General features: G+C 45.6%; 2 protein-coding genes and 1 non-coding gene across 3 annotated transcripts in view; 1 reads left to right on the forward strand and 2 right to left on the reverse strand.

Moving 5' to 3' along the window:
- The first annotated feature begins 1,734 nt into the window (after positions 1-1,734).
- On the forward strand, positions 1,735-9,657 carry LOC109690302 (gastricsin-like). The gene is made up of 9 exons (XM_020169561.2): positions 1,735-1,793; positions 3,729-3,888; positions 4,273-4,390; positions 5,309-5,427; positions 5,864-6,063; positions 7,204-7,326; positions 7,826-7,973; positions 8,684-8,782; positions 9,387-9,657. Exons 1-9 carry the CDS (start codon positions 1,735-1,737, stop codon positions 9,534-9,536), a joined length of 1,176 nt encoding a protein of 391 aa, XP_020025150.1. The 3' UTR covers positions 9,537-9,657.
- Positions 9,658-12,436: 2,779 nt separating this feature from the next.
- Ube2e1 (ubiquitin conjugating enzyme E2 E1) overlaps positions 12,437-27,773 on the reverse strand; it is a 58,640-nt gene continuing 43,303 nt past the window's right edge. Inside the window, exons 4-6 of the mRNA XM_074043817.1 lie at positions 15,339-15,471; positions 13,895-14,042; positions 12,437-13,172 (exon numbers count right to left, since the gene is read on the reverse strand). Coding sequence (XP_073899918.1) covers positions 13,075-13,172; positions 13,895-14,042; positions 15,339-15,471 — 379 coding nt within the window. The 3' untranslated portion in view covers positions 12,437-13,074. The remainder of the gene's footprint in view (positions 13,173-13,894; positions 14,043-15,338; positions 15,472-27,773) is intronic.
- Positions 14,967-15,073, reverse strand: LOC141413114 (U6 spliceosomal RNA). The gene has a single exon (XR_012437938.1). It is a non-coding gene; the product is annotated as a U6 spliceosomal RNA (small nuclear RNA).

A 27,773-nucleotide genomic window follows, 5' to 3' on the forward strand; every position in this document is an offset into this window, starting at 1 on the left:
AGTGGACCGCACAAGATTTAGAGTATTCCATGAACTTGACAAGATTCCAATTTTAATAGCTTTCTTGTTTCCTGCTCTTCTAAATCTGGGCTCCCCCACTCCCTACCTCTCATTTTACCCCAGACTTCAATGTGTCCCTGGGGACTGCAAGGGGAGTTGAGTTGCCTTAAGACACAATCAGGCAGGGGCCACCCCGTCTGTCCAGGCTTGGGTAGACTTCGCCCTTCCTTCCCTCCCTCATCATAGGGCCTGGGGAGGCTCCAAAGCACCAGCTGGACGGTGGGCAGTGGTGGCCAGAGTGGAAAATCACTCCCTGGCAGGATGATATCAGTGGTTGGCAGGTCTGGTCCTGGCCTCCTGCCTATGTCCCAAGGGTCTGATAAATCTAACTGGAGTCTTGAGTGTGGGGTACGGGGTGGCAGAGGGTGCTCATGGGAGACTTTTTCCACTTATCCCCAGACAGAGAGTTTCCCTGGGCCAGGTTGGCGGCCCAGTTCCAGGTTACTTGAGGCCATAGGAAGCTTGTAGCTGGGAGGTGAGTGGAGATGGGAGATAGGGGATGTCAGGGAGGGGAGAGACTGCAGGTGAGGGATAGAGGAATAGGATAAGTGAGACTTGGGCCCAGGAAAAGAGCAGACAAGGATTTAGAAGAGGACAATCAGGGAGCAGAGACATTTTAGAACTAAAGACAGGTAGAGTCACAATGTGGTAAAAGAGAGAGAAAGAAGAAGGGCAGCAAGGGACAGGTCTGGTCCCTCTTCTCATGCCTTGTTCCAGACCTCTGTTCTGGCTCAGGTGAGAGGTACAGCCAGAGCTGCATGGCTTGCTCTGTGCATCCTGGGCATGCAATAAATTAGGACAAATGTCCCATTTTTTAACCTTGTGAAAGCCTTTGTGTCACCCCAGTTAACACTGACTTCAGCTGCTGGCATCCCGTCCATGACCCAGAGTCAGCACTGCTCATACCACCATCGTTGCTGCCTTCAGTGCCCACCACCAGCATGCTCATAATGACCACGGTAGTTACTGGCCCTAATCCCCAGATACTCAGACTCCATCTCCAAGAGCTCAGGGATGCTGGACTTAGTTGGATGTCCAAGTGCATCTCCTATAGACCATGGGTTCTCAAGGATTTTGTCCCTCCTTGGGGAAATGCCCAATGTCTGGAGACATTTTTGGTTGTCACAACTGGGGACTGCTCCTGGCATCTGGTGGTTAGGGTCATGGATGCTGCTAAACATTGTGTGGTGCCCAGAACAGTGCCCACAACAAAGAAATACTTGTCCCCAAATGTCATTAACACCAAAGTCGAGAAATTCTTCCTATAGATCCCACTCCCCTCACTTTGGCTCTATCTTTTTCTGGCTTTCACCTCAAAATACCTACATCATGCCTCTTGTTTCCTGGATGAGAGTAATCTTTGCCACTCCATCTTACAGCAACTTTGTTCTCTCTTATCACCAGTACCTCCTGGTCTCTACTGATTGATTTAAAAAGTCAATAAGATGTAAAGTCTTTGTGGCCATGCTCCAGAGGGAAAAACACACGGAAACAATGGGTACATGGCTCCCAAGGGACACCCTAGTTTGGGGTCATGCTTACCCAGGGCAGCGAGTCAGGGGCTGGGACAGATCCTGGCAATATAAAGGGAGAAGGAGAACTTAGGTTTTCACTCCACTGCACCAGCCAAACTCGAAGTAGCTTTTCCTCTTTGAGCAGCTGGGACTCAGCATCATGAAGTGGATAGTGGTGGCCTTGCTCTGCCTCCCACTCTTGGAGGCAGCAATATCCAGGTGAGCTGGGGGCCTGGTTAGTGGTGCAGGGAGCCTTAGGCAGGAGCTGGAGCTCTGCAAGGAAGAGGGAGCTGGGCCAGCGGCTGCCTAGCTCTGCACAGGGATTTCTGCTAGGAGAAGGGAAAGCTGTCTTTGTTGGTGTCATGGAGGAATCAGGCAGGAGGAGACAGCCTTGCCTTCTGGACACTTCTAGTCAATGGGAAAGGCATAGTCCCTTCCCCATCTCAGAAAAAGGTGGACCTGAGACAGAGAGAGTAGGGGTAGCTACTGCCCAAGCAGCCCTTGAATGACAGGTATGGCTTCTTCCTACAGAAAGGAATAATCCTGTCTGGATAAGTAATAAGATACTCCTTCCTAAAAATTTCCTAAAGATCCCAAATTTATGGGGTGCCAAAATCATGTCATCAGAAATAGCAGTATATGTAAATCATTCCCCTCTGAGGTTAGGAGTCAAGTCAAAGAGGCACACATGGCAAGGCTTACAGGACGTCAGGAGGGACCCAGCCTGCCACACTGCCTTGCTGTTATACCTATAGATTAATGTCAGCCTTTCATACCTCCCATTCTGTGTGCATGCATTCAATCAAACATGGACTGAAAGCATTCAGGAAAAAGTGATGTACAAACTTTGTTCTTGTCATTATTCCCTCAACAGTACAGTACAACAATTATTTAGCACTGTGCTTTAGCACTGGGATTGTTTTAGGTGTCACAAGTAATCTCAAGATGAAGTGTGTGGGAAGAGGTATATGTTACATACAACACCTATGCCTAGCTGGGAATTTGACCATCACAGATTTGGTGAGGAGCTGGCTACTCTTAGAAACTTTTTTTTTTCTCATGGAACTGGAGTTTGAACTCAGGGCCTCATGTTTCCTAGACAGGCGCTCTACTACTTGAGTCACTACACCAGTCCTTCTTTGTGTGTGTGTGTGTGTGTGTGTATGTGTTGGTATTTTTGACATAGGGTCTTGATTTTTGCCAGGCTTGGCCTTGGACTATAATCCCCCTGATCTCTGCCCATGGGGGATTGTAAGTGAGAGCCACTGGAACCTGGCCCTCAAATGTTGGAGAGGTGGTTGGCATGAAGCAACTATCAGTTTTCACAACTCATGTGGAGGGCTTAGCAGAGAATTTCTGGAGAACGCAGGATCAGAAGGAATGGGGATTAAGATGGGGAAAGAAGTGAAGGATCAGGAATTCTGGATCTGGGAACTAGTCCCAGGAGGACCCACACAGACTCCTGGGCAATTGCAGTCAGCAGGTCTGGGAGGAAGATAGCCAAAGGGTGACTATGTTCATGGTGACATGGGCAGAAACCATGATTCATAAGTTCCAGAGCTCCCTGGCTGCCTTCCCTGTGGACCTGGTGTCCTGAGAAGTATAGCATTGGTCCCCCAGGCCACAGAGTTAGCAATAGAGGCAGAACTGCCACTGTTCCCTCTACTCCATGCTGTGCCACATCGGCCAGTGCCAGAGGGTCACAATTGGGAAGACCTTTGCCTTCTCTAAAATTGCACTTATCCTGAAGAAAGGTAGTACCAAAAGTTCCTCTCCATGTCCTGAGAAGGAATTTCTGAGATATTTGAAAGTGGAAGACCAGAGCAGTAGGAGGGCCTCAAGATAGGGTGAGGGAAGGTGTAGGAGAAGATGGAAGATTGTAGTTTTCTGAATCTTGGAACACACACTGAGAAAGAGGAAGAGAAAGAAGAAGAAGGAGAGAGGCACAGGTTGAAAAAGACTGAGACAGAGACTGGGTGAGACAGAAAAAGAGAGACACAAACAGTAGGCATGTCAGGGACAGAGTAGGGCGGGAAGAGACAGAGAAAGAGAGAGGCAGAGAGAGAGACAGAGTGAGAGAGAGAGAGGACTGGGAGACTAGGAAGAGCAAGGGGAAGGAGGCAGGGCCCTGCTCTGATGCACAGTCTTCTGTAGAATCCCCCTGAGGAAAGTCAAGTCTATCCGTCAGACCCTGAAGGAAAACGGTTTGCTAGAGGAGTTCCTGAAGACCCACAAGTATGACCCTGCTCAGAAGTACCGTGCCAACAACTTTGGTGACTTCAGTGTGCTGCACGAGCCAGTGGCTTACATGGATGTGAGTCCTGACCCTCCTGGGGTGTCCCTGTCCTGCTCCCAAGCGTAGGGCTCTGTGGTGTCTTACTCTGAGGCTGGTGCCTTTCTCCCAGTCCTGCCATCGGGGCCTCCTCGCCTGTGGCAAGTGCTTGGGCAAAGTGTGGGAAGGGCCCCTGATGATCTGGGGACTAGCAGAGTCCACCAGCGCTTTTTGTGGCTGTCCTGGCATCCCCAGACTGAGGGGCTGTGGGTTCAGGGCAGGTGTGGATGGAAGGCTTGGGCTCCTGTTTGTGGTGCGGGCTGGAGGACAGGGGCTGCGCCCTTCACTTCTCTGCCTGTGGGCTCCTGGCTCCCTTGTGAGCTAACAGCCTGCCCTGTCCTCGCCCCCCCTTTCCTCTGCCCCCAGGCTACTTACTTTGGTGAGATCAGCATCGGGACTCCACCCCAGAACTTCCTGGTCCTTTTCGACACTGGCTCCTCCAACCTGTGGGTGCCCTCAATCTACTGCAAGAGCCTAGCCTGCTGTGAGTGCCGGATTGGGCAGGGAGGAGCAGTGGGCACAGCAGGGCACAGGCACTCCCTGGGGATGCTGGCAGTAGCTCGTTCCTACAGAGGACTAAGGACCTGTGTGGTCTCACAGTGTCCCCAAATCTGAGGGAAGAGGGTGGCCCAGCCCAGAACCGGGTGGCTTCTTTGCCTTCCCTACTGACCAATTGTAGCTCAACCTACCCCCACCCTATTTTATTCCATCCTACCTCATTTTGTACCCTCTGGGCCATGCCATTCCTTTCCTGGTGAATATTTCTACTCCATTCCATCCCACACAATTCTACAACATTCTATTCCACTTTACTCTACTTGCAAGTTCTCACTGGGTGTCTCCATGGGATACGACAGAGCAGTACTGATGTGGTCACTGCCCTGCATGGTTTTGACAATGTTCACTTTCTTAAGATTGCTCTGCTCCCTGCCAAAGCCTTGGGGTTTAGGCTCTGACAGCTCTGGTTCAAAGGGTTCCTCCTTGACCTCCCCCATGGTATCTCAGGATCCTGGTGTGACCAGCGTCTTGATGGGGTGGAAAATGGGGATGAGCGATGCCTTGAGGCCCATTCACTCCTTCTTTGACTGAGTAGTCACTCAGCAGTCAGTGTGCCAGCACTCCACTGGGGCCTATGACTGAGGGGGTGTCTAGGTCAGCCTGTCTCCAGGGAGGCCATTGTCCTGGAGCAGCCCAGTCATCTGTAAGTCAGAGGGAGCTATGGGGTCAAAGCTACAGTGCCGAGAGCCAGAGCTGTCTTGAAGACCCTAGCTTGGGTGGCTGATGCCCCAGGCTGTGAGCACAGTGTGAGCAATAGGCTGAGGTAGGAAGTTCCAGAGAGCTCCTGAGAGCCAGGCAGCCTTCTAATCATCAGCCTGAGTTCATATCCTGCCTCTCTCTGCAGACTTACATCCCCGCTACAACCCCAGCAAGTCCTCCACCTACCACACCGATAAGAAGACCTTCTCTCTGCAGTATGGCACCGGTAGCCTCACTGGCTTTTTTGGCTATGACACTCTGACTGTAAGTGCAGCTCCCTCCCCAGAATGAGGGATGTGAGCTTGTGAGCCCCTGCAACACAATAGAAACTCTGGGCTCTGCAGGAAAGGAATTCAGCACAACAGGGCCTGTGTAATCATGGCTTTGATACTCACTGAGGGCCATCCTGTGCTGGGCATTGGGGACACCATGATGAGTCAGTTGAACATGGTCCTTTTCCTTCAGGAGCTTAAGCCTGGGGAATTCAGAGGAGAGGGAGTCAGGGCGGGGTGGAGTGCTGCTGTAGTCAGGGAAGGCTACTTGGAAGAGAAGGTGGCCTTGCAAGACCTGTCAAAAAGGGGAGGAGTAGAGGTGAGCAAGGTTGAAGAATGAGCCTAGAGGGGCTCTCTTGGGGGAGAGACTGGGGGCAATGGGTATGGTCAGACTTGTCACCTCCCCTCCATTGTGCATCCCCCTCCAGGTCCAGAACATCAAGGTCCCCAACCAGGAGTTTGGCCTAAGTGAGAAAGAGCCAGGTCTTACTTTTCTCATTGCAAAGTTCGATGGCATCATGGGCCTGGCCTATCCCAGCCTGTCCGTTGGGGGCGCCACTACCGCCTTGCAGGGCATGCTGAATGAGGGTGCTCTCTCCAGTCCTCTCTTCAGTGTCTACCTTGGCAGGTGAGCATCTATCTCACCCTAAGGATTCCCAGCTCCTAGCTCAGGCCCAGCGCTGCCCTGGACAACTGAGCCTGGAACGCTTTGGGGGTTGGTGGCCCAGGCACATAACCCAGGCACCCCTTCTCTCCTGGGCTTCTGAATCCTTCCCCAACCACAGTCTCTGTCTACCCAGCCCACTTTTCTTTGCATTGCTTGGCCAGGACAGAGTCTCCACTTCCAGCTAAACTTGAGTGTTGCGGCCCTGATTCTCAGGCTTCTTGGGGCGGCCTCCGGTGTCAGGTCCCAGTGAGCTCACAGCTCTGACCAATGTTTTCTACTGTGTACCTCTTTTGTATTGTAATCTATTGCTTCATCTCCTTTGATCTCTTGTTCCAGCCGGTCCTGGAGTCTTCTGGTCTAGGCTCACAGTTGACTCCTCAGCAGTTGTAATCCTTCCAACAAACATAAGCAGGCACCGCAGTCATTCTGTCATCTGTGCCATGGGCCTTGCCTTTCTTCCTTCCTCTTAAGCTGGCCACCTTCTAGAGAGCTCACATCTCCTCCCTGCAGCTTAAGCACTGTCCCTCTGCTCCAAATGTTGCTGACTTCCTTTCTGCTTCTGCTTACACTCACTCTATATGAAACCCGAAGGAGTTCCACCCAGTCCTACCTACAGGGAAGCTTCTGGAACGGACATGGGAGGTCTTTCCCTACCCTCCACCAGAGCCCTACCGCTCTCCAATTCCAGCAGAAAAGTAACAAGTTGGGCATGGATGGGATTCCCGGTGACAGATTCCATTAGTGGCAGGAAGTGAAAGGCAGAGGAGAACACAGCATTAGGTGGGGTGGAGGCCCACCAACTAGCAGCTTCCCTGGAGGCAGGGCTCTGCTGGCAGCATCACTGGGAGCCTGAGGCACTGGGAGGCCCAGGCAGGGAGCCTCAGTATGAGGGATGCATAGCCCTGTGTCAGGGAGCCCCAGTCTGAGGGAGATTTAGCCTAGCTTCAGGTAACCCCATTCTGAGTGGAATACAGCCTGTCATCAGGGAACCCTGATCTGAAGCCCGGAAGGAGCTCTGTTTCCCTCTGAAGGTGACTACTTGGCACAGATGTCCTTTTCTGCAGCGTCTCCCTGACTTACTCTTCCCTTTGTCTCTTGCAGCAACGAAGGCTCTGAGGATGGGGGAGAAATCATCTTCGGGGGTGTGGACAACAGCCTGTACAAAGGGGACATCCACTGGGCCTCTGTCACCCAGAAACTTTACTGGCAGATTGAAATTGAGGAGTGAGTTTGTGGTGGGGGCCTGGGGTTTGGCTGTTCTTGGAGTGGGCTTCACTGCAGCCTCTGTCTCACGTACCTGGAGGCTATGGAGGCATGGGTGGGCACAGAGGACCACCACAGGTGACCTCTGCAGGAGCCTCAAAGCCAGCTCAGCTTAGACTTGGAATTCCAACATTAGATTCCCTGTTTCTAACACCATGGACACATGGATGAGAAACTGAGCTATATTCCCAAGTTCTTTCAACTGATCGGTGGTCTTGGCTTTCAGTGTTTCTTGAACCTTCCTTGAAACATTTTTGAAGTAGATCTCAGGGCCACTTTGGTGGCCTTGGCTTGAATCTGAAATAGTCTAAGAGACTCACTGTACTGAGCTCTGCAGGGTCCTTTCCTCCCTCAGTGCACATTGGGCTCTGAGCTGTGGCTATCACTCCTCAGTGGTGGGAAACCTGCTCTGGTGCCTGGAATTGGTGGGGGCTGAGGTTGTCATCTTCTCACCATTCAGGTTCCTTGTTAGTGACCAGGCCTCTGGCGTGTGTTCCGAGGGCTGCCAAGGCATTGTGGACACAGGCACCTCTCTGCTCACCGTGCCCGAGAGTTACCTGAGTACCCTTATGCAGGCCATAGGGGCCGAGGGGAACCTGTTGGGAGAGGTAGGTGTGGTGTGGTGGAGGAGTCTCCCTGCCCCAGGGGGACACTGGCCCAAAGGCACTTGTGGATTCTCCTGGGAACTGGAGAATAGCTGAAATATTGGTCTCCATGCTTCCAGCTGCCCAAGGCATTGGTGGTAGAGGGACTTGGGATGCCTGAGTCTCTGGGTAAGATGAGGACACAGAAGGTGCTATTAGGCAGGAATTTCCTCTGAAAGCAATGGTTCAGGGAAATGGATTAAATTCTTCTTGGGCTTTGGGGTTAGAGCAAAATAACTGGAACTAGACCAAAATAACTGGTCTAAGAGAGTGAGTGACAAAGGGACAATCATTTAATCCACATAGAGCAATGCTCCCCTGCTCCCTTCTATCCTGAGCCCATTCCTGTTAACTTTGGAGGACCAATGGGTGCTTTTTCTATGGATCTATGTATTTTAAAATGACTCTTGCAGAGAAAGTGCAGTGATCCAAGGTCTCAGGGAAACTGAGGCAAGAGGAACGTTTCATGGTGGAGAAGATCCTCAGGCCTCCCCAAATCCCACCCATCTATATTGGTCCACATGTGAAATGCTGGTGTCATGTACATAGGTTTCTCTTGAGCTGTGTCCTCCAGTCTGGGGGCTTGGGCTGGGGCCTGGGATGCCAAGGTGGCAGACTTAGGGGGATGTGTCAGGTGGGAGATGAGGCAACCTGGGCCCTGTTCCTCGCTGCAGTATTTTGTGAGCTGTGACAGCATCGACAGCCTGCCCACACTCAACTTCATCATCAATGGTGTGCAGTTCCCTCTGGAGCCCTCTGCCTACATCATTAGTGTAAGTCCTGCTCTCCGTGGGCAGAGCCACCAGGATATGGGTGGGAGGGAGGAAGGAATGCAGAGTCAGAAATGTTCAGCTTCCTTTTCTGTGCCATTCTCCAACTAATGGCAGCACCCCTTTATTTTCCCCTCTCAGAAGAGTGCCACCCATTAGTAGAGAAAGACACTGGGCTACCACTGTGCAAAGCACCCCGCGTGGCCATCCCACTGCATTATCACAGCATTTGGTGTGGGCAAAGCTCATTTCTGTTTTACAAGTGAAAATTTGGAGAGGTTGAGAAATTGACCGAAGGCTACACAGCTAATCAGGAATACGCTAAGGTTTGAATCTAAGTTGGACCAGACTAACCTGCAGCACGTCAGGAGCAGGAGGAGGCCTGTGCAGAGCTGACCTGCTGGGGGCCATTGTAGCCTGAATTCACCTATTTGGGAAATCCCTCTCACTAGCCCCTGCTTGGTGGACCAGCTGGCCTACAAGCTCTAAGCACAGTCCTTGACTCGCACATATCCAAACCTATGTCCCTGATCCAGAGCTCAGGACTGAGCAGTGTCCAACTAATGTATAAGCAACAGAATAAGTGCTTCCTTTCTGTGTTGAGCAGGATGATGGCTACTGCATGGTTGGAATCGAGTCCATTGACATCAGCTTAAATGATCAGCCCACTTGGATCCTTGGAGATGTTTTCCTCAGGTCCTACTATGCCATCTTTGACGTGGGCAACAACAGGGTTGGCTTTGCCACTGCCGTCTAGAACTGCTGCCTGGACACTTGGGTCCCTTCTTCCTCTTGACCCCTCAGCACGTGAGGGGTTCTATCTGTGCCTCTTCTCTGGATCTAGCCTTCCTTTTTTGGACCCTGGACTTTCTCTAATAATAAATAGTTCTCCATGTTTAGTCAGACTGTTGTTGTTTATTTTATTTCTTGGGGGGAGGGTTGAACCAGAGGGGCAGCTGTGACCTATAAGGTATTCCTTTGCCTGGAAATGTGGAGGGTGAGAGTCCTGGCAGGTCTCTTTCTGACGGACTTTGTGGGTCACTGAGATTCTAAGAGAAATAAGGCCTGAGGTCAGGCTTGGAACTAGTCCTTATAGTAATCAGAGTCAGAGTCCATCCCTCTGGAGAGGTAAGAGGGTGATAATAGCACTGGGGGATTTCTTTGTAATGGGTCCTACTCTTAACAATGGAAAATACTCTGCTAACCTATTTCACAAACTAACCCCCCCCTCCCAACTACCCCACTGACCTGAGGACCTTTCTGTGTTGAACAGGAAGATAGTTTTGTATGTCTACTATCACTGTGACTTGGGGGTGGGGGGGCTGAAGCACATCCCAAAGCTAGGTGTCCATTTCCTCATCTGTTAATTGATTTTGGCTAGAAGTTTCTGAAGGATGCTAGATGCCTATATGCACTTTAGCAGTCATGGATCCTTAAGGGAGAACCATGCCGCTGTAAACTATTTCCAGGAGAGCTTCAGAAGGCAGAGCAGAGTTAGGCTGATTGTGATTTTACCCAAACTCCTATGTCCCAGGACTTGTACTTGAAGGGGGGGCTGGCCTTCAACTGTATAAGAGGAATAGCTGTTTGAGTTACATGAAAATCAAACCCACTTGCTGTAACCAGCTCAGAAAGAGTTCTGTTCCTCTCCTCCTTAGAAGCTTCCTAGGAAAACCTGGTAATATGGTGTGGGGAGGAGGAGAAGAAAAAAGAAGGAGGAAGAGATGGAAGATGAGAAGCAAAGGAAGGAAGAGGAAGAGTACAAGGAGGGAAAGCAAAAAATGATGGTTTAGTACCCTTAACTTCCACCAAAGGAAGGTGACACTGATCACCAATATAGTGTGGGTGTAGGTGTGTTGGGTGGGGTGGGTGAGTTTATTAGTAAGCTCTGGCTGAGGAGGGGATGTAAATGGAGAACCATAAGGGGTGCGGGTGGGCTAACAGGCTCTTATTTCACCAGGCTGACCTCAATCTTGCCTCTTAACCTCAGGGGCAAGGGTAAAAGGACAAGAACCAGGTCCTGCATCCCACTCCAAATCATGGGGAAGAAACCGGTTTGCTGGAGGGGTCTCTATCGCAATAGCACATCAGCTGGGACCCTACATCTTTCCTAGATTTCTGGAAAAGCAGCCTGCTATAGGCCCCTTCTTGGTAATCCGACAGACCACAAGATGTAACGTAGTGGTCCAGGACATCATTAATTGAAAGGCGAAAGAAAACTTGAAAAGGGAAATAATGGAACAAAAGTTCTAAGTTCTTGGAGCTTGGCCAGTAGAAAGGAATTGAGAATTCCGGCCTGCTTAGCGGGCTGCAGCTAGGACTACGAATCCCAGCGGGCTCTGCGGCAGGCCGGCGGGGGCGGGGTGGAGGTTGGGCGCGTGCTGCCATCTGCCTGGTGCGGCGGGAAGTGGGTGCAGAGTGACAGCAGGAGCCAGGATGCCAGGCGCGGGGCTCGGTGACAGCAGAGGCGGCGGCCGCGGGCGGGACGAGGGAGCCAACCGGGCACAAGTTCCGGGCCGAACTTGGACAAGTTCCCGGAACCGCAGGGAGAAGTGAGTGGGGCCAGCGGACAAAGGGCGAGCGGAGGACCCGGGACTCCCACCCCATGGGTCTCGGAGACAGGTGGGTGGGCCGGGGTGCGGGCTGAAGAGGGGAGTGGGACCGAGGGCTCCGCGTCATCATCCGCCCAGCCGTGGTGGCCGGCGGCGGCTTCGCGGCGACCTTGTGTAACCGGGCGGGCATGGGTTTCCCGGCCCGGGGTGGGGAACCTCTGCTCCTCCAGGTGCAGCCTGGATGGTCTCGGGGAATGAGTGTGGGAGGGCTGGAGCGGCGCCGCGGGGGATGGGCTGCTGTAGGGGGGCAGGTGCAAGTACCATCCCTCCCTCCCTTCCTCTCCCTCTGTCCCTAGAAGCCGCACCCCCGGTCTGGACTCCTGGTGTCCTTGGGCAGTCTTTCTCTCCCCTCCACGGTTCCATACTAAGGAACCCCACAGGGTACGCTGCACGCCCCCGCTTTCTGCTTCCTCCAGAGCTCCCAGCCGTCTGCCCACCTCCTCCGCCTCACCTCGCACCAGTCTCCTGCCGAGTTCCGGAAGACAATGCACCCGTCCCCTGGGTGCCCCGAGTCCGTGCTGCCCAACACTAGGTAGAGCTTCGCGCTCCCATCTCGACCCTTCGCTACCCCATCGGCTATTCGGCCCAGCTGGCGCGTCGGCTCCTGGAACAGGAGCGGGCAGATGCCACTGGGTTCCCCCCCCCACCCCCCCCATCCCCCGGCTCGCGGCCCTAGCGTCAGATCTCCGTTAACACACACAGGTAGCATGCTCTTAAAACGCTGTCCTGAGCATGTGTGCCGCTGGAACTGCTGGCTTGTGAGAATGGCTCTCAGGTGGCTCTACCAGTTTACCCGTGATTGAAGCCATCTTACGCGCTTGCTGCCACAGCACGCTCTTAAAAAGATGCAGTGTAGTTTGTCTATGATACCTAGATGGCTTAGAGTATGTAATCTTTTCTAAGGCATGGCCAAATCTGTTTTATAAACTAAAGAACCAGTAAACAAAACCTATTCATTGACTATGCAGTAAATTGCTTCAGAAGCAATGAATCTGTGAACTGTAACCAAAAGGAAGAGAAAATAAATGGACAGAGCAGGCTCAGGTTGCTGTTTTTAATATTGTTTATTAGCACAGTAACAAATGCAGACGTAAGAAGTCTACAACATATAACCAATCCACTGAGCGACTCCTACTCCACGCCTTACAGTTAACAGCTTAAGGTATTTCACTACAGGTTTCCACAAGTCCTGATGCAAACATTTAAAGTAGATTTGCATATAAAATAAAATACATTAACTACTCATTTTCTACATGTTGTCTTACAGCCACGTGTCCATTTTATATATGAGATGACAGTATCTAAAACTATTAAATATCAACGTTCCCTTCCAAGAAGGGAAAATGAAGGCCTTTACATAAATGGCTGTGTACCTGTACAAAAGCTGTTTTAAAATTATAGAGTACAAGCACTTGAAACCAAATGTCTAAGTGTACTTTCTTTTCTGTACTACATATCAGCTAATACTGCAGAACTAATGAGTTTTAAAAGTTGTTATTCCAATTTTGTCTACTGTAGCAAGATACCTTAAGTTACAACAAAATCTTAGGAAATAAGACTGAATAATATCTGTTATAGAAATACCCTACTCTTTACCAACTCCCACCCTCCCCCATCCCTTCAAAATCATAAGCAGCTCTCTTCTGTGACAGACAAATAACGTAAGAACTGTTAAAACCCAGTTTATGTAGCGTATCTCTTGGTCCACTGTCTGGCCATTCTGTCATGCTCTGCTCTGTTGGTCATATACTGAGTAGCAATACTTCCCACCAAAGGGTCGGCTGGAAGAAAAAAATGTAGATTACTTTGGAGAAAGGAAAAGAACACTTTAAACCACAGCAAATTAAAGAAGTTGGTAGAAATGTACCATGAAGTGTATGATTAAACAACACTACTATTCTTGGTGTTTTTTCCTTCTAAACTTTACAAAGGGGATGGTGAGATTCTTACTACAATAATCTGGTTTTATTCCCTTATTCCATTTCTCTCCCCAAAATGACACCCAATTGGTGTTTCTTTGCTCTTTGTGTGTTAGGCTATGTTCAGTAGAGTCTGGAACGTTCAAGGCTGCAGACCACTGTAAACATCCAGCTGGGTTCATCTGCCCTTTAGCTCAGTGACAGTAGTCATAGCACTGTGAACACTGTTAAGTGTAACACTGCTTAAGTCTATACTGGCCAGCTAGAAAAAGCCTAGTTGGCATGTCAAAACCTGTACCTCCAGTTTCCTCTGAAAATAGAATCTCTAATAGTTAAATTTCTATGTGAAGTCATTTACATTTATTTTAAGAGTCCCAACAATCAGAACTCAGCAATCACTAAATGCTGACCAATGGCAGCTAGTGGTAAAGTTGCTGCATTCCCAACTGGACAACTGAACTTCTTGGTAAGCTTCCTTTAAAAGTTCTCACAAAAATCTGTCATTAGAGCATCTTAGTTTACGTGGAAACAAGTATTTTTGCAGATGAGGAATTTAAAACAAGGTAAATAATTATTACCCTTACCAGGATTACAGTCTGTAAGAAGTGAGCAGATAGAAAGAAGGACTTTAGAAATGGTTAGTGCTGGACTCCAGTTATCTTTCAATATATCCAAGCAAATAACTCCTTGACTGTTAATATTACAATGATAGATTCTTGTCCGAAATGTAACCTAAAAAATAAGGTAGTATCAGAGGGTATTCAAACAGCAAAATTTTTACTTACTTTTCAACTGAGTGATGCTAATTGAAAACAAGCTCCTAGATACTTAAGCTTTTAAAAGGTAAATAAAGTAATAGTTTAAAGCTGACAAGACAGGTTAAAACTAGTAAGTCTGACATTAGAATGTGTTCATAGACACCATCTCAGGGATTGTCAATTTCATCCCACAGCAATGTCCACTGACAAAAGCAAAGAAAGCTCAATTATTTCCTTAATTCATCTTAGCAATTTTAATGTTAACATTTCTAAGTTCCAGTAATTGTTTGCTGACCTCTTGTGTTAGGTGGTAGTAATGCACTGTTTCAAAGCAGCTTCAGAATCAAATACAGAATCATTAAAAAATAGTAAATAGTGACTTTATACCCATGAAACTGAACAAATACAGAAGATATATTTTTGTTCCGACCCATACATCAGATCCAGACATTCTGTCTACTGAAACAACAGAATGTACTCAAATGGGAGTTGCCCAAGTTTGAGGATCCAGAAATTGACATATCAACATGCATGATTTGTTTGGCTTCCTCACTTTTATTTGTAAAATACAAACTAAAGTAAAAAAAGACTTTTTCAATTACTTCTTGTAACTGTAACTGGAGTTACAGTTACAGGCACACCTAAGCAGTCTACCTGACCCTCAAGAAGAGGCCCTCCTCCTCCAGCTAGTGAGGATAAGAACCCACAGACTGCCGGGTGTTACAGAGATGGGATTTTTGGGCAGTTGCTACCTCTCCTATTGAGAGGACCGAGGCCTAGAGGTAAGGATTTGAGTAAGATCAAAAGTGACAAGAAACACAATCTAAAGCATCAGTTCTCTAGCTGTTTCAGTACATGGGTATTTTAAACAATTTTTAACTGTTCAGAAACTTAAAAAAAAAAAATGGAACACTTCATGAATTTGTATGTCATCCTTGTGCAGGGGTCATGCTAATCTCTTTTGTATCCTTCCTGTTTTAGTATATGTACTGCTGAAGCAAGTACCAGAAACTTTTTTTTCTAGAAGGTGGAAAATTAATTCTCGGCTGCTAACAATGTTACTTATAAATACCCCAACTTTAAGCACTGGTTTCTGACAAATGAGGCAAAGTCAACCCAAATAAATGTTTTGGTACACTTAAATATACTCAGATTCATTAAGATATAACAGAAGACTAGCTTTTGTGATTAAACATATAATTTAAAAACTTTTTCATAGATCTTTCTCATAGGAATTAGTAAAGTTGAGCACAAATCGGGGATTTCTTACCTTTGGAGGCTTGAAGGGATACTCTGGTGTGAAAGTGATATCGAGGAAGAACACACCGCCTTCATACACAGATCCTGGAGGCCCTAAAATCGTTGACCTCCATTCATATATGTTATCGCCTTTGGGACCGGCACTGTGAAGTAGCACAGACACACATAAGTTAAAGTGGCACTAGGGCAGTTTTTTTTTTTAATAAAATTTTTTATTAGAATATATTTGTTACACGGGGGGATTCATAGTGATAATTCTAATTAGGCTTATATTGTACATGGGTTAGATCATCCCTGTCCTCTCTTCCCCTCAACCCTCTCTGCCCCACTTAAAGCAATTGCAAGAGGTTTCTTTGTTCTATTTCATATAGGTATATGAAGTCCATCAACCATATTCCCTCACCTTAATCTCCTTCATTCACCCTCCCACTAGTCCAGTTTTTACACTGTCTCAAAACTGAGTGGAGATCACTTCTCTTCCCTTTTTTTGTGTAATGTGTGGATTCTCCTCACAAAGTATCTTTCATGCAGAATTGATGTAGAAGTGCAAAAAAACCCACTAGCCATCAATCAAATATATAAGATGATTAAAGAATGTCAAACTATTCTAAGCCTATCTAGCTGCAACTAATCAAGAAACTTTTCTCACTCTCAACTGTTCCCTTGATACATAACGTAAATAATTATTTAAAAATGAAAGTAATCTTAGCACACAGAAACCAAGTTAGTGACTAATGACAGTTTTTGGTTTTTTTCCCAGTGCTGTGTCACTTCTTGTCATCATTTTAAGCACCAGAAGTTTCAATTTCCAATCCATAGACTGGCTCTTCTTCTCCCTTGCTCTTTATCTCCATAACTTATCTTGATCTAATACATTCTATGTTTTTACGTTATAAGCAGTACTGGGCGGGAAAAGGAGGGGAACGACAAGCACCTAATGTCAAGTTATTCAGTTTTTATTTCAATATATATTCTGGCCTTGTCTTCTCTATGATACTTCAAACATTAATTGAACCCTGGTACCTGAATTTAAAAAACTTCAGACATTTGTTGCTACTGGATGAATTTATGGAGCTTCTTGTCATGGCTGCAAATGTTTTGCCTTTTAAAAAAGTTCTCACTGGGAAAGTTCAGGTCTACTGGTCTAGAAAATAGGCAGGAAAACCTACAGGGCAGAGGGCAAAAGCTACTGGCTCTCAGGTGACCAGTGTCAGGAGAGTCAACCTGCAGTTGCTGAAGGAAAGGGTCTGTTCAGGCGTTACCCCCCCGCCCCCAAATTTCATCTAAAATGACTCAGGTCAGCCAGGCACACCCTTTAACAGCCTTCTGTCCCCTCACTTTGTTTTATTTTTGGGTTTTTTTTGAGACAGGGTCTCACTGGGTAATTCAGGCTGCCCTTAAACTTTCTGTCCCCCTGCCTTAGCCTCCACACCTGGACTCTGTTACCTTGCTTTATCAGGAAGATACTTTTATTCCACCATAAGAAACACAACCTCAATTTCAAACAGTGGTTAAAAGAAGTATACTTTAGAAAAGCATGTAATTTAGTTAAATAATCCGTATGAATCAGGGTATAAGGTCCTGAATTGGGAAACAGGGAATTGGAATTAAGGTATTAAGGACAGATAAGAATGACAACAAAAAAATACAGATTACAAGTTTGCCTGAAGCCTCCCTTTGCCCTGAGTGCTAACTTTGATTGAGACATTCTAAACTAGGTTCTCTCAAATACTGCAATACAGAATCTTTCTTTTTGGCAGTACTAGGGTTTACACTCAGGGATTTGGGCTTCCTACGCAGGTACTCTACCACTTGAACCACAACTCCAGCCCTATACATGATTTTTTTTTTTTTTGGTGGTTCTGGGGCTTGAACTCAGGGCCTCACACTTGCTAGACAGGCACTCTACCACTTGATCCATGCCACCAACTGTTTTTTGTGTTGGGTATTTTTGAGATAGGGTCTTGCCAACTATTTGCCCAGACTGGCCTCAAACGATCCTCTTGATCTCTGCCTCCTGAGTACCTAGGATTACAGGAGTAAGCCACCAGCATCTGGCTGGATTTATTTTTTTTTAAATAGCCAACTATCACTGGATTAAAGAAATTAGTACAAGATTAGTATAAGGCTGTGCCCACCCCCACCCCTTTTTAAACCTCTTATCCATGTGTGAAGATGCTGAAATTTAACTCTGATTAGACTCATCCTGTGAAGAAGCTATGACTGAGTAGACAAAGACAGCACGGCTAGGCCTTTCATTTTTCCCCAGACAGGGCCTCACTATTTGCCCTGGCTGACATGGAACTTGAAATCCTCTTGTCTCAGCCTCCTAAGTGCTGGGATCATAAGTGTGTACCACTGCACCCAGCTTTCAGATTTTCTTAGAGATTTAAGGTTTGTCTGTGACTCACTTTTCAAAAAAGCAGTATAATACATAAAACTCTTAATATAAGGCAAAGAAAGATAACTTAGTTGTTTTTGCTTCTATTCAAAACAAATACTACTATGGCAGGCACACATTCCAAGAAAAATGATAGTCTTTTCTCTTACTAGCACATCACTTTCTTATTACTGCAATGGCTCTGACCTCACACAGGTACACAAACACTAGAACAGGTACCGTCATGAGCCACAATAGGAAAATCTGTTAACTGTCAGGCAACACCCCACTGAGCAAACTCAACAGGGACTCTAACCTCTGACAGCTTTTCTCACAACCCCAGAGATGATGTGTTTTCTCTCCAATTACCACTGGCCAGGACTGCACAATCTTGTACCTCATTAAGACTGTCTTGGTGATTATATGGTTCTAAAAGCTATCAACTGGTAGTAACTTTTGCTTAACACAGTTTAAAACAGAATTCAAACAGTATGAAAGAATACAAGTCACTTAAGGTACAATCCCCTAAAATTAATGAAACTAATAAAACTGCATTAGATGGAATTTGATGTGCTCCTTTGGACTGTCTTAAAAATTTCCACAAAGTTTTGTTTTAAAATCTTATTTTTGTGAGCTCTCTTCCATTTTCACTTGGACCACTCTACTGTTCTTTCATCTCAAAAGTCAGAAACCCAAGTTACATTTCAGCTTCCAATGGTCTTACTGATTTCTTTAAAGAACATCTAAACAGTGGACATTAGAATCACATTTTAAAAACTGTATTTCTATCAAATCAATTTTAAGATTTTTTTCATTAGGAGGAGACTTTTGCTTACAAACCCCTGACATGTTATTTCAGTTAATAGTTCTAAAGACTTAGTTATCTGCTCTCATAGCTAGACAAAAGTGAGGGGCTGGGAGTCTGGAAAGAAGATGAAACCTACTTCTTGGAAACAGATGTGGGCAGCGGCAGGAGGTAAGAGGAAGGAAGGGCCAAGGTACCTGAGTGTGCCCACATATTTCAAAAAAGGGCAGAATCTCAGTACCAACTTAATTGTAAGCTCACATCTACCTACCTACCTGGTGAGTATTTCATAAAAAGAAAGAACTGGCATCCCTAGAAAGCAAGATGTAGCAATAATGGCTGGCTTGGCTGGCTACTCCATGTCTACTTCCTCTCTATATAGAGGCTCAGGAGTAAAGCAAACAGCCCTTATATGAAGCACATCGTATCACAAAACCTCCAAGTTCCCATATTTCAACAGTAGCCTTAGAGCAGTGGGTAACCTGAAACATGTGGCATTGTCTGTGTCATGTCTGGATTGTCACAGTGCGGAGTTGGGGTGGTACTGGCACCTAGTAGGTAGGGGTTGGATGTACTGCTTGCTAAGCATCCTGCTGGGCACCTGACAGTGCTGCAAGAAAGAATCCTTTCCGCCTCAAAGGCAATAGTGCCAAGGTAGAGAAACCATGCCCTAGGGAAAATGTGCTAAAGGTTAAGCTAAAGGAAAGAGCTTCTCTTTGAATCTCAGTTGCCAATTCTAACACTCATTGCTTTATTTTACTCTTCTATGCCTGACACAGTAAAAAAATCAAGATATGGTTATTACTATTAAAGTTAGATTAACATGCAACCTGGATGTATAGACCTATAGACCTGCTTAACGTGGTCAGTGGATAAGCAACACCAGCATCTTTTGGTAGTCAGTTAGAGATGCCAACACCAGACTCCACCCTAGACCCAGCCAATTTGCAATAACAAGATCCCAAATGATTCCTATACATTCAAGTTCAAAAGTAGCTTATTATAAGGGACGGGAAATGGCAATGAATACCATTCTACTTATTAAATTTCTAGCTCTAAAGTACCACTTGCACTTTATCTAGCCCTTCTCGTCCCATGTATGATTCTTTGCAGTAAGAGCCATTAGCCACCATAATGATTGGTAGTTCTGTTAAGACAGCAAGAGTCAAATCTGTATTCCCTATGACAAATACCACTCCAAAATCTAACTTTTCTTTTGCTAAGAAATTCAGACTACGAAAAACTACCAGAGTAAATCCTCTACCCCAACAATGATCTCCAAATCTATTAAGGGGTAAAAGCTGCCCTCTCCTTGAGATCTACTCACTTAACACATTCAGAGGACTTTTATAAAAAACAAAATAGAACTTCTTCTATAGCCCTTCATAAACAGTAGCCATAGTAACCTACGAGTGAGTGACAAAAGGAGCTTGAAAAATGAGAACGTCTCTCACTAAAGAGACTTAAGAGGCTCGTGACCTAGTTTAATTGCTCCACAAAACCAGGGCCACTACTGCCATGGTCCTAGTAACTAAGTTAGAGTAACTTAGTTACAGCACTAGTGCTGCTAGGGAGGCACCAAGCAGGTCACTGTCCTTTGGACAGAACTTATAGACTAATTGCCAAGGATTCCCTAGAAAAGTTGGTAGCCATGCCAACTACATTGGTAGTACCCAGTGTGCCTGGGCAGCTACACTGGCACAGAGGGGACCCACACAGGGAACATCTTCCTAAAGACTGGGAAGAAGACTCATTGGGACGCTTAGGGTCTGAACCAATGTGACCCACTGAGTGGCCTTCCCACAAAGCCCCAAAGTCCCATTACACCAGCATGGAGGAAATGCTGCCCTCGGTCTTCCCCCAGGAGGAAGGAGACAAACCCCAAGGATTTCTTACTTCTTGTGATGCTAAGGATATAATCCAGGGCCTCACATATGCTAGGCAAATGTTGTGCCACATGGAATCTAATGCGACTATTTATAAAGCACAATGCTGACTTGTGGCTCGTGGAAGCTGTGCAGCTCACTTTTGATATCTACTCCAAACCAAAAGGAAAACAAATTTGTCTGGGATAGTTCCACAGAATGTGATAGTCATTTGGGGACACCCTCGCTTACATCACATTTTAAGGCTCTGTCTACAGGGCCTGGCATGACAGCAGTTTCAAATTAGGTGAAATAATTACACCACCATCTTGCGGAGTGACTCTGGTTACTTACTATGTGGTGTGAATCTATGATTATTTTATTGTTTGGTAAAGCGTTTATTTAGTAACAACAGTCTTAGGTTTCTTATTGCTCTTGCTCTCACAGGGGTTCTAATTTGGACGCTGCATGGTTGCCCTATTTTGAGAGCATCTCAGAACACTTCTCTGTGCTGCCAGATGACACTGGAACTTGCTGCTGCTTTATCCTCAACCTGCACCATCCTTCCAGGGCCGCCTACATCCAGTCTCTGCATGTAACCCCTCAGTGTGAAACTCCTGTGGATTTATTCAGAGGATACGTGTCAGCTAGAGCTGGTGTTCACATCATCGGGGCAAGGCCAGGCTCCTGAGGCACTTTCAGCGAGCCCACAGGTCAAAACTATTTTCATAAATCTAGAGTATTATTTACCATTTTTACTTTGGCTCTCTCACAATGTACTGCAAGGTTTGCTGAAGCTACACCAGATGTGATAGAGAACAAACTGAATGCAGATATGAAAGCCCAGCTGTCTTCTATTAAAGTCAGGCATCAGAGCAACTTACAAATATGTAAAGCAGTACTTTTCTCCTAAGTTTATTATTTTTGGAAAATGGCAATTTTCATTTTAATATGCTATTTGTATTAATGTTTTTATTATTTTTAAATTATAGATACTTTAATACTTGTTTAATTTTGAATGCAGTAAAAATCTGTAATAACCACATAATCAAAATCTCCTGGGTTTCCATAAATTTTAAGAGTGCAACAGGATCATCTATTGTTTTTGAAATAGCTCACCCTGGTTGGGAACTGGTGATCCTTCTGATTCCTCCTCTCGAGTGCTGGGGATTATAGGCATGACCACCACACCTAGTTCTGTATGGGATTTTGAACTCAAAAGTCTGAGAGCCACTGATTTTAGATCATTTTAAGTGTCAGTACAACTAGCTAGCCATTTAAGTAACTGATTAAAATAACTGGCACACAACTGTAATCCCAGCATCCAGGAGGCTGAAGCAGGAGTTCAAGGACAGCCTAAGCTACAAAGCAAGACCCGCCCCCCCCCCCCAATCTCAAGGCTTGCCTAGCATGTGCAAGGCCCTGGATTTGATCCCCAGCACTACAAAACGAAAACAAAACCGTCTGACTCTTATTCTCACTAGACATTAGAAAACAACAAAAACTCTAAAAACTTTAAATAGGAACTAGAAGAAAACCTAAGTGGACAGTTTTGTAGTTTAGAGGGTGAGGGAAGCCATTCCTGACAACCCATGGCAGAGGGAGAGGGTGACACCCTCATCCACCTAACACTGCTGCCCCACCAGGCCAACAAGCGAAAGTACAAGTGAAGTCACTCTCCCCCGCCCAAGGAAGTCTGAATGCAGTCTTTAGATTCACCTCCCTCTGCATAACAGGCTGCGTGAATTCACATCTAAAGCCATGTAGTGTGACATCCCAAGCTGGTGCTTTTTCAGAAGGAGATAGTTTCCTCTGGCTCACAGGCCACTGTCTCTCTTTATGTGCCTTGGAAAGTCCAACCACCATCGAAGAGGCATAGCTGTCCTGAGTCTTACAGAGTGCAGAAACTGTGTAAGGAATTACCCTAGAGGTTACCTAGAGGCCTAGGTGCGCCAGCCCTCAGCTATTTGTCTTCTGAAGCAAGTGTATTAGCCAGCTTCCTTGAATTTCCATGCAGGCACCCTTTACTGACTTTTCTTCCCTAACTTGCTGGCTCTACTTTTATTCCTTGCACTGGAAGCCTCATCAAGAATCTCCTAGGGGAACCAAAATTGACACACCACTTATGTTAAAACACACACACACACACACATACACACACACACACACACACACACACACACACACACAAATGATGCTGAAAGGGCAGGGCTAGTAGCTCACACACACATAATCCCAGTTACTTGGTGGAGATGGGGAACATGGCAGTTCAAGACCAGCTTGGGTAAAAAGTTAGCAATACTCCATTTCAACTAACAAGCAGGGCATGATGGTACATGCCTGTGATCCCTGATACATGGGAGGCATAGACAAGAGAATCATGGTCCAAGGCCAACTCTGGACAGAAAATATGAGACCCTATCTGAAAAATAACTAAAGCAAAAGAGCTGGAGGCCTAGTTCAAGTGGCAGAACATCTGTCTAGCAAGCACAGGGCCCTGGTACCTCACAAAAGCATTATAAAAAAGTGGTAGAGATATTTTGCAGATATTTGGAGTTAAGTATCTTAACTATAAAACAAATAGTAACAGTAGATAAAGCAAAAAAGCATCTCTCAAAAGTGGAAAGCCACATGGCTAATAAGCAAGCTGTCACTCCACTTTTTTTTTTTTTTTTGGCAGTAACAAGGCTTGAACTCAGGGCCTTGCCCTTGCTAGGCATGCACTCTACCACTTAAGCCACACCTTTGCCCCTTATTTAGATTCAAAGGAAGGCAAATTAAACATTGTGACCTTTTACCTATCAGAAGGGCAAAAATTTCTAGTAGACTCTGCTATAGAAAGTCTGTCTCTCAGAGTTTCTCCTAGGAAGTGACTGGACATGTGCAATGGCTACAGTAAAAGACACTTCTGAGGACCTGATCTATGATGAAAGACCTGAGATGAGCTCAACTACTCACAGGAGATAGGCTACATAAGCTGCAGTGTGAGCACATGATGGTGCACTGTGCCACTCTGAAATGAGATGCAGTATACATACTGAGTAAGGGAGGAGAGCCACAATGCACTAACGGAAAAAAACAGGTACCATGGCAGTATACAAACAAGGTCATTGTTATAAGAAACAGAATATAACCAAACTCTTAACAGTGGTCATACCTTGAGGGTAAGATGTGGGAGATTTCTCTCTTTAAACACGTGAGAATTACTGAGATCTTATAATCACCATGCATTGATTCTCTAATAAATATTTCCTCCACACTCAAGAACAAAACAAAGGTGGAAGAGATGGGAGCTAATGTGCTTCCTAAGTGGACCATAAAGCAGAAGAGAGAACAAAAGTAACTGTAAGGTGGGGCCAGTATTTAAGGGGCTTGGGAGAATAAGGGGGTTACTCCGTCTGGGCTACCAATATTCACAGTCCAGCCATTCACTCCTTGTTCTACTGGAGTGGGGTTTTAACAGAATAGCTTAGGATCTGAGGAGAGACCTCTTGACACATTCATTTTTGATTCTTAGGGCCCCAGTTATCCTTTTCCAGAAGTGACCCACTGATAGTTTTAAGTATCTCCTATTCTAAAACGCTTGGGACCAGAAGTGTTTTGGGCTGCAGATATTTTGGGGCATTTGGGAATGTTTGCATATATATGAGACAACTTGTGGATGGACCCAAGCATAGCATGAAATTCACTTAGATTTCATGTACACCTTCTACACATTGGCATGATATTCATACTGCACCTACATTTTGTCTGCAATTTCACATGAGGTAAGGTGTGGAATTTCTATTTAAGGTGTCATTTCTGTACTCATACAATTTTGGATTTTTAGGTCAGGGATACTCAACTTGAACCACATCAGGTGAAAATGTATGACAGTCATCACAGGGTGTGTTTATAACTGCTCCCAACCCCAGCTAAATCCCTTTGAAAACTATCAATGATTCCTGCAACTCTGTGGTCATAGGGAAGGACAGATTTGGGATCTATGATAGCAGCTTCTACTGACATTTAATCAAGAACTTGGAAATGCCAGAACAAAGGGATTGCTATCTCACCAGCCTTTCCCTCTTCTCTTCAGGGCTGGTTCCTTTCTTAGACTGCTCTCAGCAGAGACTGCAAGCCCTGCAGTATCAACCACAGGGATCAAGTTCACCCCAAAGGCAGGATGCAAGTCACTTTCAAAAGTAGGCAGAGGACCTGAGAGCCCAAGAGGGAGAACCTTCTACCAAAACAGGGTGCTCTTCCTTCCATTCCAAATGCAGAAATACCAAATGTTAGCCAAACAGTCAGCAGCTATTCAATTCACCTAAATAATAACACAAGCTGGTGGGGTGGTTCAAGCAGTAAGAGTACCTGCCTAGCAAGCATGGAGTTCAAACCCCAGTGCCACCAAAAGAACAAAACAAAAATCAAAACAATTTTACATAAATGAAGCTGAAAACAATCCAAATACAAGCAAAATTAAGTATGAATTCAGTTCTCCATAATTTATTAGATATGTTTGTTCAAATCCACTATTTGTATGCTTAAAATATTCCAAGAACCAGCAAAAAAAAACAAAGGCAGAAAAATGTCCTAACATTTGCAGAAACATATATAATTCTCAAAGTTTTTTCATAAACACTGACTTCTTTTGATCTTTACCCAAATCCAATGTATCAGGAACGGTAACATTAAACCCATTTTTAAAAAGGGAAACAGATTCAGGAAGTTAAGTGATGTGTTTGTGTGATGTCATAAGGCTTGGGAGTCAGCGCTGGTGAAGATTTTTAACCTGCAGTGACATTCTTTCCACTACATGAAGTTTATAATAAAGCTGTCCATCTTTGGGCTCATCACAAAGGTCGTTTAATCACATTTACAGGTCTGCCTTTCCTACCTTATTTTACTTCTCTTTCATATTTAGTATTAAACAAGACATGATGTGCTGTAGGATGTTATTTTTTTCTTTTTGGTTCTAGGAATTAAACCCAGCAGGGCCTTGTGTAAGCCAGAAAAGCATTCTCCCACTGAGCTATACCTCTAGTGTTTTTGTATTTTTTGTGTTGTTTTTTGAGATGAGGCCTCACTGTGTTGCCCAGGCTGGCCTTACATGCTCCATCTCCCTGCCTCAGCCTCTCAAGTTCTGAGAATGCAGGTGGCATCACCATGCCAGCTTTGAAACTTCTCACGCAGAAAATCAACTCACTTTGTTTGCAGAAAATTAGTTGAAAATAAACACATGCCACACAGAGTACTCAGTGTAAAGGAGAGATTTCAATAATGAGACAACTACAAATATTGAGAATCCCTACCTTAACAAAAGCCAAAGGTGGCTGTGTGGGAAACAAGCATCAGTTCAACTGCACAGTCCAAATGTTAGGCCCTAAACTGCAAAGAGAGCAAGAGATAAGCACAATTTTGTCTTTTTTTCCTAAAACTAAAAGGCAGGCACAGAACTAGGTTGGTCCCAGACATGGTCCAATCTACTGCATGGTACTGGAAAAGTCTGGCGGTCACTGGAATGACCTAAGGTGAAATGTAGGTCAACCCCTGCTATGGTGGCACATGATCATCCAATGGTCCAGGTTCTGTGATGTCCAGGCCTGACTGCATGACTGGAAAACATAAGGTTAACGAGTAGAATTTAAAACATGAAATAAGTAGGAAGACTTTAACCTTTTAATTCTTTCCTTCTTAAAAGGAAAGAATACCAGTATAGTGACACCTGCCGTAATCCCAATACTTAGGACTCTGAGGCAGGAGGACCTTGACTTCAAAACCAGTCTGGGAAAAAAGGAGAAACTCTGTGGGAGGGAGGGAAGAGAGGGAGAGAAGAGGGAACCCTAACTTAATTATTGGACCAGAGGAAAAATAAAGATCTTTCAGAACACATACACAAAAATGGAAGACTAAATACATGCATAAACTTTTACTCATTTTCCAAAATCCACCAAGTAAGAGGATTTATTACACAGCCCAGGACACTCCGAGGGAAGACGCAGAGGACGCACTTCAGCCCATATTCAGCCATCTCCTTCCCACCCCCCCCACCGCCCCTGCCCAGTAAGGAGATTTTTAAAGAAAGGAATAAACCTCTAAAGATTAGGAGAATAGATAAGGAAACAACAGCAACACTGCTTAGAAGGCAGAAGGCAAACAGACAAGTGATAAAGAGTTTGTTCAAGAAAAGCAGATCTTAAGCTGGCTAGGAAGAAAGCCAAGACTGAGCCCCTGTATTTCATGTAACCACCAAGAACTCTGGAATTGGGCATTCCCTGTGGAAGTTGGGTGTGCAGCAGGAAAAGGTTTGATTCACCGGTAAGGACTGGCTAAGTGTGTGTAAGGGCAGTCTAATTCCAGGAGCCTCTGTGACAGGCAGAATTCTAAGTAGGCTGCCTGATTTCTCCTTGAGTGTGGGCAGAAGCTGTGACTGCTTCTAACCAATAGAACATGGCAAAGTTGGTAGGATGACATTCCCCAGACCAGATTGTTTAATTTTATGTATATGACTCAGTCTTTACTGACTTTAAAGAGAGTCTCCAGCAAGCTTTGCAGAAGCATGCTGCTATGACAAGCTGCCTATGGAGAGGCAGGCTAGAACCACAGAGGCTGAGAGGAGCAGTCCTACAGCTGCAAGGAACTGAATTCAGCCAACAACAGTTTAGGCTTGGAAGGGCTTCCAATGAGGACACAGGCCAGCTTCATCTTCACCACAGCCTGGGAGACCCTGAGCAGAGGGACTACTCAGCTAAATTGTGCCTGGGGCCTCCTGGTGCTCCTGAACTGCGAGATCCTAAACTGCTAAATCTGCACTGCACTAAGTTGTTAAGCAGCAATAGACATCCTGCTAGACTGAGCTTTACTTTCTGGAGAGGGTTAAACAGAAGGTCTCCATGCCAGGGGTCATCAATATGGATGAGGGCAGAGGTGCTGTGCTAAACATGAACCTACACAAGCTGGACAATGGGACTCCACTCTCCAGGCAGTCTCTGGGGGACTGTGAACAGCCTAGAGAAAAGAGCATAAAGTACTGACATTAAAGTCTCCTGATTAAGTAAAAGATAACCCAGAAATGCAGCTCCTTTCTAACATGAAAAACAAACCAGAAAACAGGAATTACAGAGAAAGGTTCAAAATAAATTTATCATTAATATCCAGAGAGACAGAAATGCTGAAATGATGAAAGAAGAATAAGGCCTAAATAAGATTCTGAGCAGAAAAAGCAGCTTTGCTTTTGGAAATTAGAAAATGAAAACAAAAGATTTGAAAACTTGAAATCTCCTAAAAAAAAAAAAAAAAAAAAGTAAAGGACAGGTAGAAAATAGGAAAGAAAAAGATACAAAAGTTAAGAAACCATCAGAATGTCCACAATTTGAATAGTAAGACTGATCCAGAAATAGTAAACAGGCACAG

The sequence above is a fragment of the Castor canadensis genome, chromosome 10 (assembly GCF_047511655.1).
Source record: "Castor canadensis chromosome 10, mCasCan1.hap1v2, whole genome shotgun sequence".
NCBI lineage: Eukaryota > Metazoa > Chordata > Mammalia > Rodentia > Castoridae > Castor > Castor canadensis.

Bases quoted from the DNA above. Each gene is read 5' to 3' on its own strand.
- LOC109690302 (XM_020169561.2), top strand. From the start codon at position 1,735: ATGAAGTGGATAGTGGTGGCCTTGCTCTGCCTCCCACTCTTGGAGGCA. The intron at 1,794-3,728 runs GTGAGCTGGGGG...AGTCTTCTGTAG, and splicing joins TTGGAGGCAGCAATATCCAG to AATCCCCCTGAGGAAAGTCA. The intron at 6,064-7,203 runs GTGAGCATCTAT...TGTCTCTTGCAG, and splicing joins TTCAGTGTCTACCTTGGCAG to CAACGAAGGCTCTGAGGATG.